General features: G+C 45.3%; 1 protein-coding gene across 3 annotated transcripts in view; it reads left to right on the forward strand.

Annotated features, from left to right (window-relative positions):
* Positions 1–16140, forward strand: part of MTHFD1L (methylenetetrahydrofolate dehydrogenase (NADP+ dependent) 1 like) — a 248531-nt gene that overhangs the window by 39688 nt on the left and 192703 nt on the right. For 2 of the 3 annotated variants that reach the window (XM_084624120.1, XM_084624121.1), the window contains exon 11: positions 2034–2207. The exons of the other annotated variant lie outside the window; for it this stretch is intronic. In XM_084624120.1, coding sequence (XP_084480246.1) covers positions 2034–2207 — 174 coding nt within the window. The remainder of the gene's footprint in view (positions 1–2033; positions 2208–16140) is intronic. 3 annotated transcript variants of the gene reach the window in all.

Raw genomic sequence — 16140 nt, forward strand, 5'->3', positions numbered from 1 at the left:
TGAAAATGGCTCAGTAGGCTGTGACCCTTGCCTCTAGAGAGAGAAGGGCTACATGGAGGGTCACAGTGAGCCTCTGAGGCTAGTGTAGTTCGCCAGGAAGTGCGGGACCCACTGAGACAAGGTCAGAGCGTTGTCACACTTGTTAATAGAGGAGTGATCCTGTTGTATTCAAAAATAACTGCATTCTGTTGGATGTCTCCATTTATATGTAACCTCCTTGGTAAAAGGCTTTCTGTTTGTATTAAAAAGCTGTTTCCCCCACAGGTTCTTAAGAGCTTTTCAGGGGAAGGGAGTCACCTCTGTAAGGAGAGGTGAAGGAAGTAGAGAGAGCTTAGAGCGCTACAAGCAATTCAGGAAGTCCATTTTTAGGCTGTTATCTCTCAAGTTACAAAAAGACACTAATGATGATTTAATACACAATTCTGTATAGGAATTTCAATATCTTAAAAATGAAGTAGAGTTGAAAGAAAAAATTTTGCCAGCCACGCTTCTGTTTCTCTTTGCTGCTCAACAGTGTCGTCTTGCACATCCATATGGTGTCCCAGCTGCTGAAATTTGCATGTCTCACTCCCTTAAATAAACCAGATTCAAAGCTTATGCTCAAATAAATTTCTTAGTCTCTAAGGTGCCACAAGTACTCCTTAGCTTTTTTTAAGTATATATTTATAGAGTTTGATGCAGAAAAGCATAGAAATACTGAAACTATCCTTTATGCAAGAGGTCTCTTTGGTATGCACTTTTGTTTAGAGAGAAGAATTGATGCAAGGGAGGAGAATGCATTTAATGCGGGGGGAATGAGTAGAAATGGTCTGCAGCCAAATCGTCATGTTTTGTGATCCTGTAATATCTCACTAGGTAGGGTCAGGTTTCAGAGTAGCAGCCGTGTTAGTCTGTATTCGCAAAAAGAAAAGGAGTACTTGTGGCACCTTAGAGACTAATCATTTTATTTGAGCATAGGCTTTCGTGAGCTACAGCTCACTTCATCCGATGAAGTGAGCTGTAGCTCACGAAAGCCTATGCTCAAATAAAATGGTTAGTCTCTAAGGTGCCACAAGTACTCCTTTTCCTTTTAGGTAGGGTCAGTATGTGGATCGGAGACCTCTGGAAAGACACCTCCCTACTACAGGAAATTTTGTTGATTGATTAAGTGGTATATTTGTCTCTGAATGAGAATTGAATAATAAATGACCTAATTTAGTGTTAATGAGTGCTAAGAGGTGACATCTGCAGTTGTTTTAACACTAGTCCTTATTAATGTGCAGATATTAAAGATCCCCTGGCATTTCTTTTTCAAGGCTAGGGCTGTTAAATCCCCATTTGGTTTATGATGTTCACCTAACCCACAGTAAATTCCCTGCAGTTTTAGTGTGTTGCCTTGTTCTTCTTTCCATCTTATCTTTACCTGTTGTGTAGTGTTATGTGTAGTTAAACAGCCACTGTGTGCTATCCCACATATATTGTATTTCAGTGGTAGGTGAACTGATCCCTGTATGTTATCTGCCTCCTTACATTACCTCATGGGGGAGCAGTGAGGCTTAAAGTTTGTTTTCACATTCTTTGACGCGTAAGTATGTTTGTCTGTGTTGATATGAGTGCTAACTATAAGGAATGTATATTCGTTGCAGTGATGTGTACATGTAAATGCTGAAATGTACTGCTATAGAGGAAGAAAAGAAACTGACAGAAAATTTCATTCCAAAGTGACATTCTTGAATATCCAGCAGACACTGACTAGTCTGATATGAAGTCATTGTGTAATATTTGGACCCCAATTAAAGAAAATAATACAATGAAATAAATGTTAGTAAACATTCCGGGGGCGGGGGGCAGGAGAGGGGAGTTAACACAAACATGTTTTCCAATATTACATTAGGCATTGGCTAGTATTTAGGTTCAGATAACAAAATCTGGGAGAAGAGATCATAAAGCGGTTACAATAACTTCATTGTTGCAGCGTTTGCTGTTATTTTGTGTTGTCATCGACCACCTAAGCTGAGAGAAGTCTCTTGGCTCCTATTTGTTTTCTTTTCAAGTGATATTGAGATTTCCCGAGGACAGAGTCCAAAAGCTGTTGATGTACTTGCCAAGGAGATAGGATTGCTTGCAGATGAAATTGAAATCTATGGCCAAACCAAAGCCAAAGTACGTTTGTCCCTGCTGGAAAGGTTAAAGGATCATCCAGATGGAAAATACGTTCTAGTTGCTGGGTAAGAATATACACTAAGCTTCCCCCTTCCCTGCTCTCTCTCTGCGAACACAAACATGTGACTCGTTTCTTTTAATTTACTGAATAAATTACCCATTATAAACTTGCAGCACTTGGTGCATTATGAAAGCAAGTATTTATTTTTCCCCCTTTTTAAAAAAAACAAACCCTTTTTTTTTTTTTTTCTTCTTCAAGCTGTGATTACAGAAATTAAGTATGTTTTTTTGGAAGGTAGATCGAGTTAAGCTTCTTAAAATGTCTTCTATAACTATTTGATTTTTCTTGATTCATCAGCTCTTAAAGTATTTGACTCAGAAGTGCAGTCTCTTTGTCTGCACTGTGGGTGTTTATAAACAATTTTTAATGGAAACGACATGGTAATCTATTGGTATTAATGGTAAATACTTTTTTATTGAATAGCAAAGTGCATAGTTATTTAAAATCCATGTTTTTCCCCTAAAATGTAGACACGTCTCCAGGCAGGCTTATCCTACTCTCTGTTTCCATGATTATTTTAAAATGTTATGCTTCATCTAGAAATGCCTGTCTCCTTTTCTCACCCACTTTCCTTTGCCTCCTTTTCTCACCCACTTAGAAAGTAAATATTTTCTCTCTCACCTGCTTTGTGAAAAGGAAAGTTCTTCACACTTGCACTTCTGTGCAACCATTTTCATGAAACATTAGATTGCAGCATGTCCTTTGCTTTCTTTTTACAACAAAAGCCTGTAGTAATGCACTGGTGTTGTTTTTATTTTATGAATTGATAAGTTTTAGGTTGTTTTCATAAAATTCTCTGAAGGCGATTTAGCACCTTTTTTTCTGGCAACTGAGCATAGTATATATAAAGGATGGGGGGAAGAATGGAAGATACAGCAAATTTTTTTCATTGCCAAATGTAATCCAGCTCTAGTGACATTCTCTTTTTGTTGTTTTTGGCAGTAGTGCAACAAAATTGGGAAGTTAAGATTTCCAGATGGTCCAGAGTAGAGAGCCATTCTTAGTTGCCTTTGTCTTGCCAATCCCTTGATCAACTAGCATCTTCCATGCTAGCACAAACACAGTTAGCTTTTGCATATGCTTAGTGGGAAATCTGGATGCCTGGCATCAGTTCAGTGAATTTCTGTCACATCAATCTGTCACCCAGAAACTTGTGAAGTTGTCATCAAGGCCATCTTGTGGAATTACAATTTACAGAAATAGTCCTTATTTTGAAGGTTCACTGAGAGAAGAATACAAGAGCCTTTCTTTGAAACACAAAAGCAATTGTGTATGTCTATTGAGCTACATTTTTAATTTTAACTGAAAAAAATAAAATAGAAGCCGGTTCGGCCATGAGGTTGATGATGAGCAAAATTGTTCTGCTTTTTCAGGTTCTAAGTTGCTGCATGATTTAGGCACTATGCAGCAGGGGAAGGCTGTTCCTAAAGCCCCGGAGAAGTGGAGCTTCACACAAGCACAGATTTAGAAGTAGCTTAGGAGGGAACATGGATGTGATGCCGAACTCTATTCAGATAGAGTTTAGGATGTGAGGAACTGCCTCCTGTACGCTTCCTCTTTTTACGTCCCAATCTGCCCTTTTAAGGGCAGCAACCTAGGAGAAAGTGCAATGCATACTCTGAATGCTGCTTTGTGGGAGTGAGAGAGAAATTATAGAATTGTAGACCTTGAGAGGTCTTCTAATCAAGCCCCATGCACTCAAGGCAGGACTAAGTATTATCTAGATCACCCCTGACAAGTGTTTGTCTAATCCGCTCTTAAAAATCTCCAATGACAGAGATTCCACAACTTCCCTAGACAATTTATTCCAGTGCTTAACTACCCTGACAGAATTTTTTCTAATGTCCAACCTAAACTGCCCTTGCTGCAATTTAAATCCATTTCTTCTTGTCCTATCCTAACAGTTTTTCTCCCATGTCCTTGTAACACCCTTTTATGTACTTGAAAACTGTTATCACGTCCCTACTCGGTGTTCTGTTCTCCAGCCTACACAAACCCAATTTTTTAATCTTCCCTCATAGGTCATGTTTTCTAGACCTTTAATCATTTTTGTTGCTCTTCTCCGGACTTTCTCCAAATTGTCCACATCTTTTCTGAAATGTGGCACCCAGAACTGGACACAATACTCCAGTTGAGGCCTGAGTAGGTCGGAAGAATTACTTCTCGTGACTTGCTTACAACACTCCTAATACTTACCAGAATGATGTTTGCTTTTTTTGCAACAGTGTTACATTTTTGACTTATATTGAGTTTGTAATCCACTATGAACCCCAGATCCCTTTCTGCAGTACTCCTTCCTAGGCAGTCATTTCCCGTTCTGTATATGTGCAGCTGACTGTTCCTTCCTAAGTGGAGTACTTTGCTTTGTTCTTATTGAATTTCATCCTAGTTACTTCAGACCATTTCTCCAGTTTCTCTAGATCATTTTGAATTTTAATCCTATCCTCTAGAATCATAGAATATCAGGGTTGGAAGGGATCTCAGGAGGTCATCTAGTCCAACCCCCTGCTCAAAGCAGGACCAATCCCCAACTAAATCTAAATCCCCCCTCTCTAAAGAACTTGCAACTCCTCCCAGCTTGGTATTGTACGCAGACTTTATAAGTGTACTCTCTACGCCATTATCTATATCAGTGATGAAGATACTGAACAGAACCGGATCCAGAAATGATCCCTGTGGAACCCCTCTCAGTATGCCCTTCCAGCTTGATTGTGCACCACTGATAACTACCCTTTGAGAACAGTTTTCCAGTCAGTTATGCAACCACCTTATAGTAGCTCCGTCTAGGTTTTATTTTCCTAGTCTGTTTATGAGACAGTCATGCGAGACAATATCAAAAGCCTTATTAAAATTAAGATATACCACATCTGCCACTTCCCCTCTATGCACAAGGCTTGTTACCCTGTTGAAGAAAGCTATTGGGTTGCTTTGGCAAGATTAGTTCTTGATAAATCCATGCTGTTTCTTACCACCTTATTATCTTCTAGGTGATTGGAAATTAATTGCTTAATTACTTGCTCCATTATCTTTCCAGGTACTGAAATTAAAAACTGACTGGTCTGTAATTCTCTGGGTTGCCTTTATTTCCCTTTTTATAGATTGGTACTATATTTGCCCTTTTCCAGTCCTCTGGAATCTCACCCATTTTCCATGTCTTTTCAAAGATAATCTCTAATGGCTCAGGTATCTCCTCAGTTAGCTCCTTGAGTACTCTAGGATGTATTTCATCAGGCCCTGGTGACTTGAAGACATCTAACTTGTCTAAGTAATTTTTAACCTGTTCTTTCCTTATTTTAGCCTCTGATCCTACCTCATTTTCACTTATATTCTTTGTTGTCCAATAGCTACTAAAGATTTTGGTGAAAACTGAATCAAAAAAGATATTTAGCACTTTTGGTATTTCCACATTTTCTGTTTTTGTCTCTCTCTCTCCGCCCCTTCTTCCCACCCCCCCCAGTGATGGGGCATTGGCCCCACACTAGGGTAAAAACAGGTAACCTCAGCAGGGAGCAGTGGAGGTGAGTCCTCTGAGAGGCCTAGAGTGGCTGTGCCCCACGCAGCCTATCTGGGCCCAGTAGGCTCAGATAAGAGGAACGGCAGGGCAGGGTCAGTTGCTACTGGGAGCCCAGGGAATAAGGACTGCATCCCTGGAGGGCTGAGAGAACTAAGTACTTTGGACAAAGCAGTGGCTGATTGCTGAGAATGAGCAACTGAGTGCCCTGAGGTGAGGGCAAAGAAGTGCTGGGGCCATGGGGAAGTGTCCAGGGAAAAATAGCAGCACTGACAGAGGTTAAAGAGGTGCAGCAGGATGCTGCTATTTACAGGGTCCCTGGGATGGGACCTGGAGTAGTAGGTGGGTCTCTTCCCACCCCCTCCCACACCCCCCATATTTGTAGAATGATTTCTTGTTACCTTTTATATCTCTAGCTAGTTTAATCTATCCAGACGTGAAGGAAGGATGGCAAAATAGTGAACAGACCAGGGATGAAACTGAGAGCTTTCAGGAAAATGGTGCAAAGAGGTGTATATAATATTTTAGCAATAAATAAATTGTCCCTATGTATAGCTGCATAATTGAATTATGCAGTGGATCCCTACTTAGAGTAATTTGTATGAGGCTATTGTAACTCGACCAATAGCTATACATTATAGTAACAACCATTGTTACATTACTCCTGAGGGTATTCTGTGCCACCCCCCCCCCAAAAATTCTGTGCACCATATTTTAAAATTCTGCAAAATTCTGAAAATGTTATTTGTCAAATGTGGTGGCTCCACCATTGCATTGGGGAGTACAGGCTCTCCTACAGCTGCGGAGCGATGGATACAGGAAGCAGGAATGTGGAGTTTGCAGAGCTTCCTGCAGCTGAGGAGGCTAGGTAGGAAATCCGGGGGTGGGTTTGACCGGGCCCCATGTGCCATGCAGGGGAAGAGGAAGTCCCGTCCTCCCAGCTCAGCCAGAACTAGCAGCTGAGCCTGGCGCAGGGTAGGAACCACCAGCTGGGTCTTCGTCAGTCCCGCCTCCTGCCCCACAGTGATTTACCTCTTTGCTAGCTGTCTGTGCACCAGAACACACTGCTAGGGAGGGTTGCATGACCGCTCTTGTGACTTCCCTTTGCTTCAAGTCATTTTTCTGTGGGGAGGCAAAGACATCTGTGCGGGATATAAATAAACAGGAGTTCTCAAACTTCACTGCACCGCAACCCACTGCTGACAACAAAAAATTATTACAGGACCCCAGGACGGGGGGAATCAAAACCTGAGCCCACCTACACCCCACTGCCCAGGGTGGGGCGGGTGGGGGGCAAAGCCCAAGGACTTCAGTCCCAGGCTCAACATTGGGGTCGGGCTTCAGTCCCAGATCCCAGCAAGTTTAACTCCAGCCCTGGTGACCCCATTAAAATGGGGTCCCAGCCCACAGTTTGAGAACTGCTGCTGTATGATATTGACTCCTTTTTCTGTCCAGTGCCAGTAAGGTTCTGAAATGTGATTTATTTTATTTCCATATTTAAAATGTACTACTTCCTTGTGTGTGGTCTTACCGATATTGAGAGTGGGAATAGAGTTCAAGTTCCCCACAGTTCTTATTTGTTCAGTTGACTGTGGCTGATAATAATGTGAGGAAAATGGGCAACAATGCCTGTTGGGGGAAAACGCCTTTCAGGGTGGTGAAAGAACAGTACAGAATTGGAGAAACTGGAGATGGAAATGATCTTGTCAGCCATCTGGTTTGTCCCCCTGCCAGAACAAGATTAACAATAAAATTTTTATATTGGATTTTTATGTTTACTTCGAAACCAAAGAAAAATACAAACAGCTTTAAAAGGCTGTAGTTTTGGCCACTGGAGCAAGTGTGCTAAAATGGCATAGTAAGGCATGTGGCTTCACAGGGAACTGTTGAGATTTTTGTGTTTCTGCATTTACGGGTTATTCCAGTTTATGGGGCGGAGTTAATTATGCATAATGTTCAGCATTTGATAACCAAAGTAGATTTTCTGTATAATCTGTTCTTCGAGTGCTTGTTCACATCCATTCCAATCAGGTGTGTGCGTGCTGCGTGCACGGACATTGGAAATTTTTTCTCTTAGCCGCTCCCATCGGGACGGCAGGGGAGTCCCCTAGAGTGGCACCCTTATGGCGCTGTATATAGTATGCTGCTGGCCCAACCCCCCTTCAGTTCCTTCTTAACGTCCATGGCAGTATTGGAACGTGCTCCCTCACTTGCGAGTGATCTCTTAGCAATCTAGTTTTTACCTGTTAGACAGTTTGTTGTTAAATAGTTAGTAGGTTAGTTAAGTACAGTTTAGTTAGAGGTGACTGGGATTTCGTTCCCGCCACCAACCTTGGGCTGCAGGGCATGCCACAAGCCTAGGGGTTTAAAGCTTCAGCAAATCTATGCCCACCAGTGACCCCCACGACTCCTGCCTTAGGTGTCTGGGGGAGGCACACCAGACTGAGCGCTGCAAAATTTGCAAGGCCTTTAAGCCCCGTACTAAGAAAGAGAGGGACTTTCGTCTTAAGCAGCTGCTCATGGAGGCTGCTTTACAACCAGCGGCCCCAGATCACTTGGTACCGGGCCCGAGCTCCTCAGTGAGAAGTGCCCCGGTGTTGGTACGCAATTTGGCACAGGGCTCTAGAGATCCCCAGCACTGTAAATCCCCAGCACCGAGACGAGCCGGCCAGCCCCAGCACCGCTCAAGCTCCCTGGCACTGGCCAAGTGACATAAGAAAGGGGAAAAAGGACGATCCCCTCAAAGAGCGATCAAGACACCCAGAGAGGCTCCTACAACTCAGAGGCAGGGCTCTGTTTCTCATCAGGACCCGACACCATTGAGTCTGGCACCCAGCGAATTCAGCGCGGACCAGTGTTTAGAGAAGGTCTTGGAACCCCCCTCCAAGCCTGACACATTTGAGGCAGCAAAGGACCTCATTGAATTGTCGGCGCCCAATCCCTTTCCATGCAAGGAGAAACCTCTGGCACCGCCTAGACGGGTGCTGTCCAGAGGGAAACGGGCAATGGTGCGCCGCTCAAAATCACAGATCTGGCACCGCTCACAGCACCATTCTCATTCGAGCTCTCCACAGCGTCACTCCCCAGCACCGACAACCCTACATAAGCTTACGACACCAGATGATGAAGCGCCCTCACACCCCCTCCGAGGACCCGGCACTGCTCCACAACATCCTCAGTTACTTGGCACCAAAGCAAGGTACCAACCACTTCCCCAGCACCGTATTTGCTAGGATGGTCCAGGTCTTGGAATAGCCAGTACCGCTCACCATCAAGATCCTCTTGGCACCAGTCCCTGGCCTGCACATCTCGGCGCCCCACGGTGGTGCAACGTTCATCGGTACCGCCATGGTCCTCCCCTTCAGGCTCTGAAGCCGACTCAGGCCTCTCGAGTTATAGCAGGCACTGGACCAAGAGCAGTAGAGAATTCCACACAGCCTGGCAGCCGCAGTGGCTGGCTCCAGGGCAGTGGCCCTTTTGGACCCCCTGGGCCTATCACCAACAACAGAGTGCTTTTTCTAGAGCCTCCAGGTCAGTGCACTCAACAGGACGCCACTCAAGTCACCAAATAAACACACCTTGAGGTCAAGAGAGGCCACACTTTCTAGACCGACCTCAGATCCTCCAGAGCAGTCGACAGAGGCAGATCCATTGCCCACACTGCTACCGAGAGGTACATCCCCAAGACCTCAGGAGGCACAGTCTGCTTCTCGAGCAGTGACAGCCATAATGGGCCCTGGTACGGGAGGATCAGGACAATGACACTCAGTCTCAGCACACGTCCTCATCCTCACCAGATGACGTGGCGGCGGGAACATCAATATTGGAACCCTCATCTGTTGACCACAGGGCACATCAAGAACTTCTCCACCAGATTGCCCTTAATATGGACCTTCAGGCAGAAGAGGCCATTGAGCCAGAGGATCTGATGGTTGATATCCTGGCCCTGGAAGCACAAGCGCCAACTTATCTCAGTGCTGGTGGGTGCCCGGGCTCTGCCCCCTCCATGCCCCTATTGAACCCCTCCCCAAATCCCCGCCCCCTGAGCGCACCGCGTTTTCCCCCTCCTTCCCAGCACTTGCCGCCATGAGACAGCTGTTTCATGGCGCAAGTGCTGGGAGCCAGGGGGAGAAGCTGGATGTGGCAGCAATCTCAGGGGAGGAGGCGGAGCAGCAGTGGAGGTGAACTGGGGCAGGGCAGGGAGCTGCAGGTGGGTGCAGAGCACCCACCAATTTTTCCCCATGGGTGCTCCAGCCCTGGAGCACCCATGGAGTCGGCGCATATGCCTGGTAACATTGACACTGATCAAGACTGTCTTATAATCACTCTGGATAGTCTGGCAAACCCCAGCTTCTAATATCCTGACCGCCAGGGGAGTAGAGAGAAAATACTTGGTCCCCTCTAAGGACTATGAATTCTTCTTCTCCCACCCTCCCCCCTAGTTCCTGGTCGTATCAGCTGTTAACAAAAAAAGAACGCTAGGATCAGCAGGCCTCGGCACCAAAGTCCAAAGAGGCCAAACAATTGCAGCTTAGGATAGTCAACCAACAGGCCATCCTTAACAGGCACAACTTTAACTCTTGGAATGCTATGTCCAAGTTCAAGGAACGCCTGCCGCAGGATTCACATGCAGAGTTTTCTGTGCTGATTGAGGAAGGAAAAGCAGAAACCAGGACATCCCAGCAAGCCTCTCTCAATTGGACTGACTCTGCGGCCAGAACCATCTCATCAGGAGTGGTTTTGAGGTGTTCAGCACAGCTACAGGCATCAAGCCGCCCTCCCGAGGTCCAAAACACATTGCAAGACCTCCCTTTTGAAGGTACTGGCCTCTTTTCAGAGCAAACAGACTCGAGGCTGCATAACCTCAAGGATTCCAGGGCTGCAGTGAAATCCCTGTGAATGCATACACCAGCAACCCAGAGGAAGCCCTTCAGGCCTCAGCCTCAACAGCAGGAGCATACCATCCTCACCCCAGACCAAGACCCCTGCCGCAGGCGAGACAGGAATAATAGACGCAGACCGTCGGACAACGTGTCTAACCAAGGCCCAAACAAGCCCCAGCCCGGAACCAAGCAAGAGTTTTGAAGGCATGTGTGAGGTCAGCCTACCAATCCAACCCCAGGATCCCTCCCCACAGTTTTTAAATAGTCTATCCCACTTCTACCATGTGTGGTCCTGTATAACATTGGAATGCTGGATCCTACGCACGGTACAGGTGGGATACTCTCTCCAGTTCTCTTCCTTCCCTTCCTCCCACCCCCCTTCCCCTTCCCTCTTCAGGTACATCTCTCGCGAGCAGCTCCTTATGTAGGAGGTGCAATCGCTCATCGATATAGGGGCAGTGGAGGAGGTTCCTCAGGAGCTAAGGAGGAAGGGATTCTAATCCTGCTATTTCTTAATCCCCAAGGCAAAAGGGGGGGTCTAAGACCCATTCTAGACTTTCGTGGACTCAACAAATTTATGTTCAAGCTCAGGTTCCGCATGGTCTCCCTAAGCACTATCATCCCATCACTGGATCTGGGAGATTCATACGCTGCCCTCGACATGAAGGACACCTATTTCCACATTGCCATCCATCTGGCATACAGACGCTTCCTATGGTTTGTGATAAACTGAGGGCATTACCAGTTCACTGTGCTCCCATTCAGCCTTTCCACAGCCCCCCCGCATGTTCACCAAGTGCATGGCGGTGATAGCAGCTTTTTTGCGCAAAAGACACGTTCGAGTGTACCTGTACCTCAATGATTGGCTGCTGACTGGGCGCTCCAGAGAGCAGGTACCATCCCATGTTACACTAGTCAGGGACACCTTTCACAGACTGGGTCTTCTCAACATAAACAAGTCGTCACTCATACCAACCCAAAGGATAGAATTCATAGGGGCAGTCCTAGACTCAGTACGGGCAAAAGCGAGCTTCCCAGTACCCAGGTTTCAGGCCCTAGAATGATGTTACAGTACCCAACCACGACTGTGAGGGGTTGCCTGAAGTTAATAGGGCATATGGCAGCCTTCACTTACATAGTCAAGCATGCCAGACTGGGGCTCAGACCCCTACAAGTGTGGCTCACATCATGTTACCGCTAGCACAAGACAGCCTGGACATGATAGTAACTGTATCTGGGCAAGTCTGAGGGTCCCTGTGCTGGTGGCTGGACCAACCGGTAGTCTGTGCGGATGTCCCCTTCGTCATAACCCAACCTTCACTGACGTTAGTAACAGATGTGTCAGATTTGGGTTGGGGTGCACACCTAGGGGATCTGAGAACTCAAGGTCTGTGGACGCAGGACAAGATACCACTCCATATCAACCTGAAGGAGCTCAGAGTGGTTCGTCTGGCCTGTCAAACCTTTCATGCCACTCTACAAGGTCACAGCATGACAGTCCTGACAGACAACAACACTACCATGTTCTACATAAACAGGGCAGAGCTCACTCCTCACCCCTCTGCCGTGAGGCTATTCTCCTCGGGGACTTCTATGTAGCCCAGTCCATACAGCTGGAAGCATCCTACCTCCCTGGGCTGAGAAACGAGTTAGCAGATCCCCTCAGCAGGTCCTACCAAGCTCATGAGTGATCAGTCTGACCAGCTGTCCTGCAGTCAATTTTCCAAAAGTGGGGTTATACCCAAGTCGACCTATTTGCCAAGGATAACAAGCAATGCCATCAGTTCTGTTCATTTCAAAATCACAGCCTGGGCTCCATCTCCAACGTGTTCTTAATACAGTGGGGAGAATGCCTGAAGTATGCCTTCCCTCCAATCCTGCTAATCCACCAGGTCTTGCTCAAGATACGCAGAGACAGAGCAATCGTGGTCCTGCTTGCCCCGTCCTGGCCACGTCAGTGTTGGTACACAATGCTCCTCAAACTATCAGTAGACGCTCCAGTAGCCCTACCCCGGTATCCGGACTTGATCACTCAGTTCCACAGCCGCCTTCTCCACCCGAAACTACAGTCCCTGCATCTCATAGCTTGGACGTTCCATGGCTAAATGTGATAGAGCGCCAGTGCTCTCAGCCAGTGAGACAGATACTGGTTGGCAGCAGGAAGCCTTCCACTAGGTCAACTCACTTGACCAAGTGGAAAAGGTTCTCTTGCTGGTGTGAACCCAGACACTTGTTACCGCTCCAGGTATCTATCCTGGTCATACTGGCCTACCTGCTTGATGTGAAGCAACAAGGCCTATCACTTTCATCCATCAGAGTACACCTGGCGGCTATCTCAGCTTTCCATCCAGGGGATTCTGGATGCTCAGTGTTCACAAATCCTATGGTGGTGCATTTCCTCAAGGGATTGGAGAAGGTATACCCTTACTCTTGACCACCAGTACCAACCTGGAATCTGAACATGGAAGGTAACATTCTTGGTGGCCATTACATCGGCAAGGAGAGTGTCTGAGTTAAAGGCTCTCACCTCTGAACCCTTTACACAGTGTTCCATAAGGACAAGGTGCAACATAGACTGCACCCTAGATTCCTCCCTAAGGTGGTCTCCCAGTTCCGCATCGGACAGGATATTTGCCTGCCTGTGTTTTTTCCAAAGTCTCACACGAGCCCGCAGCACCAAAGCTTGCACATGCTAGATGTTCGAAGAGCCCTAGTTTTCTACATAAAGCGCATGAGGCCTTTTCGCAAATCAACCCAACTGTTCATGGCCATAGCCGATAGAATGAAGGGCCTTCCAGGATCTTCTCAGCACATCTTGTCCTGGATCACAGACTGCATTCGCACGTGCTATGAGTTGGCCAAGGTCCCAGCCTTAGCAATCACAGTCCATTCGATGAGAGTGCAAGCGTCTTCGACTACCTTTCTGGCGCAGGTTCCCATCCACAAAATCTGCAAAGCAGCTACCTGGTCCTCAGTGCATACATTTACAGCCCACTATGCCATCAACCAACAGGCCAGAGATGATGTGGCGGTTGGCAGAGCTGTCCTCCAATCAATCATTCCTTGACTCCTATCCACCTCTGATGGTCAGATTGGAAGTCACTTAATTGGAATGGACATGAACAAGCACTCAAAGAAGAAAAGACGGTTACTTACCTCTCATAACTTGTTCTTCGAGATGTGTTGTTCACGTCCATTACAATACCTGCCCTCCTTCCCCTCTGTCGGAGTCAATGGCAAGAAGGAACCGAAGGGGGGTCAGGCTGACAGGGTACTATATACAGCGCCATAAGGGCGCCACTCTAAGGGGCTCCCCTGCCTTCCAGACAGGCGCTGCTAATGGGAAAAGTTTCCAACGTCCATGCATGCCACGCGCATACCTAATTGGAATGGACATGAACAACACATCTTGAAGAACAGTTTCGAGAGGTCTTTTCTTCAATCTACTGTACATTATACATTTCTTGGTTATGATTCTGAACTTCTTTGTACCCAAAATGCCAGAACATAATTGTTTCACTTCCTGTGGAAATGACAAAGATTCTGATGTAAATTCTCACGTTTCAGAGACCTACTCAGAAAAGTCCACTGGTGTGTCTTCTGGAGTTGTTGGGTGCTGGAGATACTGAACATTCTCCCGAATTACAGAAAAGTTCTCCAAATGTCAGATGTATAGAAATATTAAGTGCCAGACCTAGTTTGGATAGCTGCATGCAGGATTTAATCAGTTGCCACAAGCTGGCAAATCTTTCTTACTTGCACTTTCTGAATACAGCCAAACAATGGTACCTTATATGTTTCCCATATGTTGAAAATTACAAGCTGAGCAGCCACCAGGATCATTTCAAAGTATTTATCAAAATGAGATGTGTTTCCTTACTACTCTTGCAGTTGATTGCATATTCAGACATCTTAAACTTCTATTACTTTGTTTGCCGTCCAGTATAGAAAGCTCCTGTCAAGACAGATACCACAGTAATGGGCATGGTATGAAACCTGTATAAATTTTCTTACGCTTGCTTGTGCTACCATAAGTCTGTTTTTAAGTGTCCCAAATTATGTGGCTTCCGCCACTTTCACTAGATTTGTCCACTATTTAATTGATTTCACTGACAAGAAAGCAGAATAATATAAGGAGTAAAGTGTGGGAATATGGAAAGCTGTGATAAAATATTGTGCCACTGAAAATACTGCTTTCTAGGTTTACTAGCATGAGAAGTTTTAATAGTTTTCTAACATAGATGTTATTTGAGATGAACTAGGATGTATGTTATGTAATTTGCCAAAAGTATGTTTCAATAAGCATCACATATAAAATACTTCTGCAGCCATGTAAAAGATGTGTTGCTGGTTAATGTCTTAGCTCCAGGAGGGTCAGGGTTTACAGATGCTGAGTTCAGATTGAGAATTCATTTTTACTTACAGTGGGGACAGATATGTGACAGGTGATTGTGTTAACCAGGCTGAACGGCCCAGGGAATACTTTAAAAAAAAGAAAAGAAAAAAAAGAGAGAGAAGAAAGTAAAGATTAAGTAGAAACAACTAGCAAAAATGCAGTCTTATGATGAGGCACTTCAACCGTTAGGGATTGGAATAAGAGATTTATGAATCTGCCATTGAGTTGAAGGCTTGGCCTATACTTAAAAGTTAGCTCCACATAGCAACTTCAGTCAGGGGTATAGTTTTCACTAATGTAGTTGACCAACTTAACCCCCAGTGTAGATGAAGCAATGTTGACAGAAGAGTGCTGCTTTCAGTATAGCTACTGTCACTCAGGAAGGTGGTGTTCCTACACTGATGGAAAAATCCTTTCTGTCAATGTAGGCTACACTATGAGGTTATGCCAGCATAGCTGTGTAGCCATAGGTATGCTGATATAGTCTCTCTAGTGTGGACAGTCCTCTAAGCTCAAGCAGTAGAGGCTCATGCTTTTAGATCTGTTGGCATCCGGTTCAGTCCTTGCTGATGACCCCTGCAGGACATTGTGACAGGGTGATGCCATTTTATAAAACCAGTAATGCAATAAAACCAATGTTTGGGCTTAAAAGGAAGTCTCCTACAGCTGTTGAAGTGACATTAAAAGGGTGGCCAGAAGTATCACTGTAACCATTTAAGTGAGGCTAAGTCATTCATTTAAGAGAGTCCCACATCCCATCCATTCAGAATGGAAACAGTGCAAGACCATGTAGCTCAGGGTTGTGTGAACAAGAGCACTGTAGAACAACAGCAACTGTACATCAGTATCACCAGAACCACCAGTACTGAGGAGTTAATACCAAGAAAGCTAAGCGAAAAGTATGCATTGTAGTATCATCTTAAAATGTGTGTAGTATGTTTCTTGCTGGGTTCTTAACAATACCCTTAACTATATGGAGGTTACTGCTGGTGCAGCATATCATCTCACTGTATGGGTTTTTTTTTTTTTTTCAGTCAGACCTCATGTGGCTTTCCCACAGAAATATTTCCACTATAAGTTGAATGTAGTGCATAAAGACAAAAGATAAATACGTGCAAACTACTTCTTTATGATCATATTTTGAAAA

This window comes from Lepidochelys olivacea, assembly GCF_965140295.1.
Source record: "Lepidochelys olivacea isolate rLepOli2 genome assembly, chromosome: 3".
NCBI classification, from domain to species: domain Eukaryota; kingdom Metazoa; phylum Chordata; order Testudines; family Cheloniidae; genus Lepidochelys; species Lepidochelys olivacea.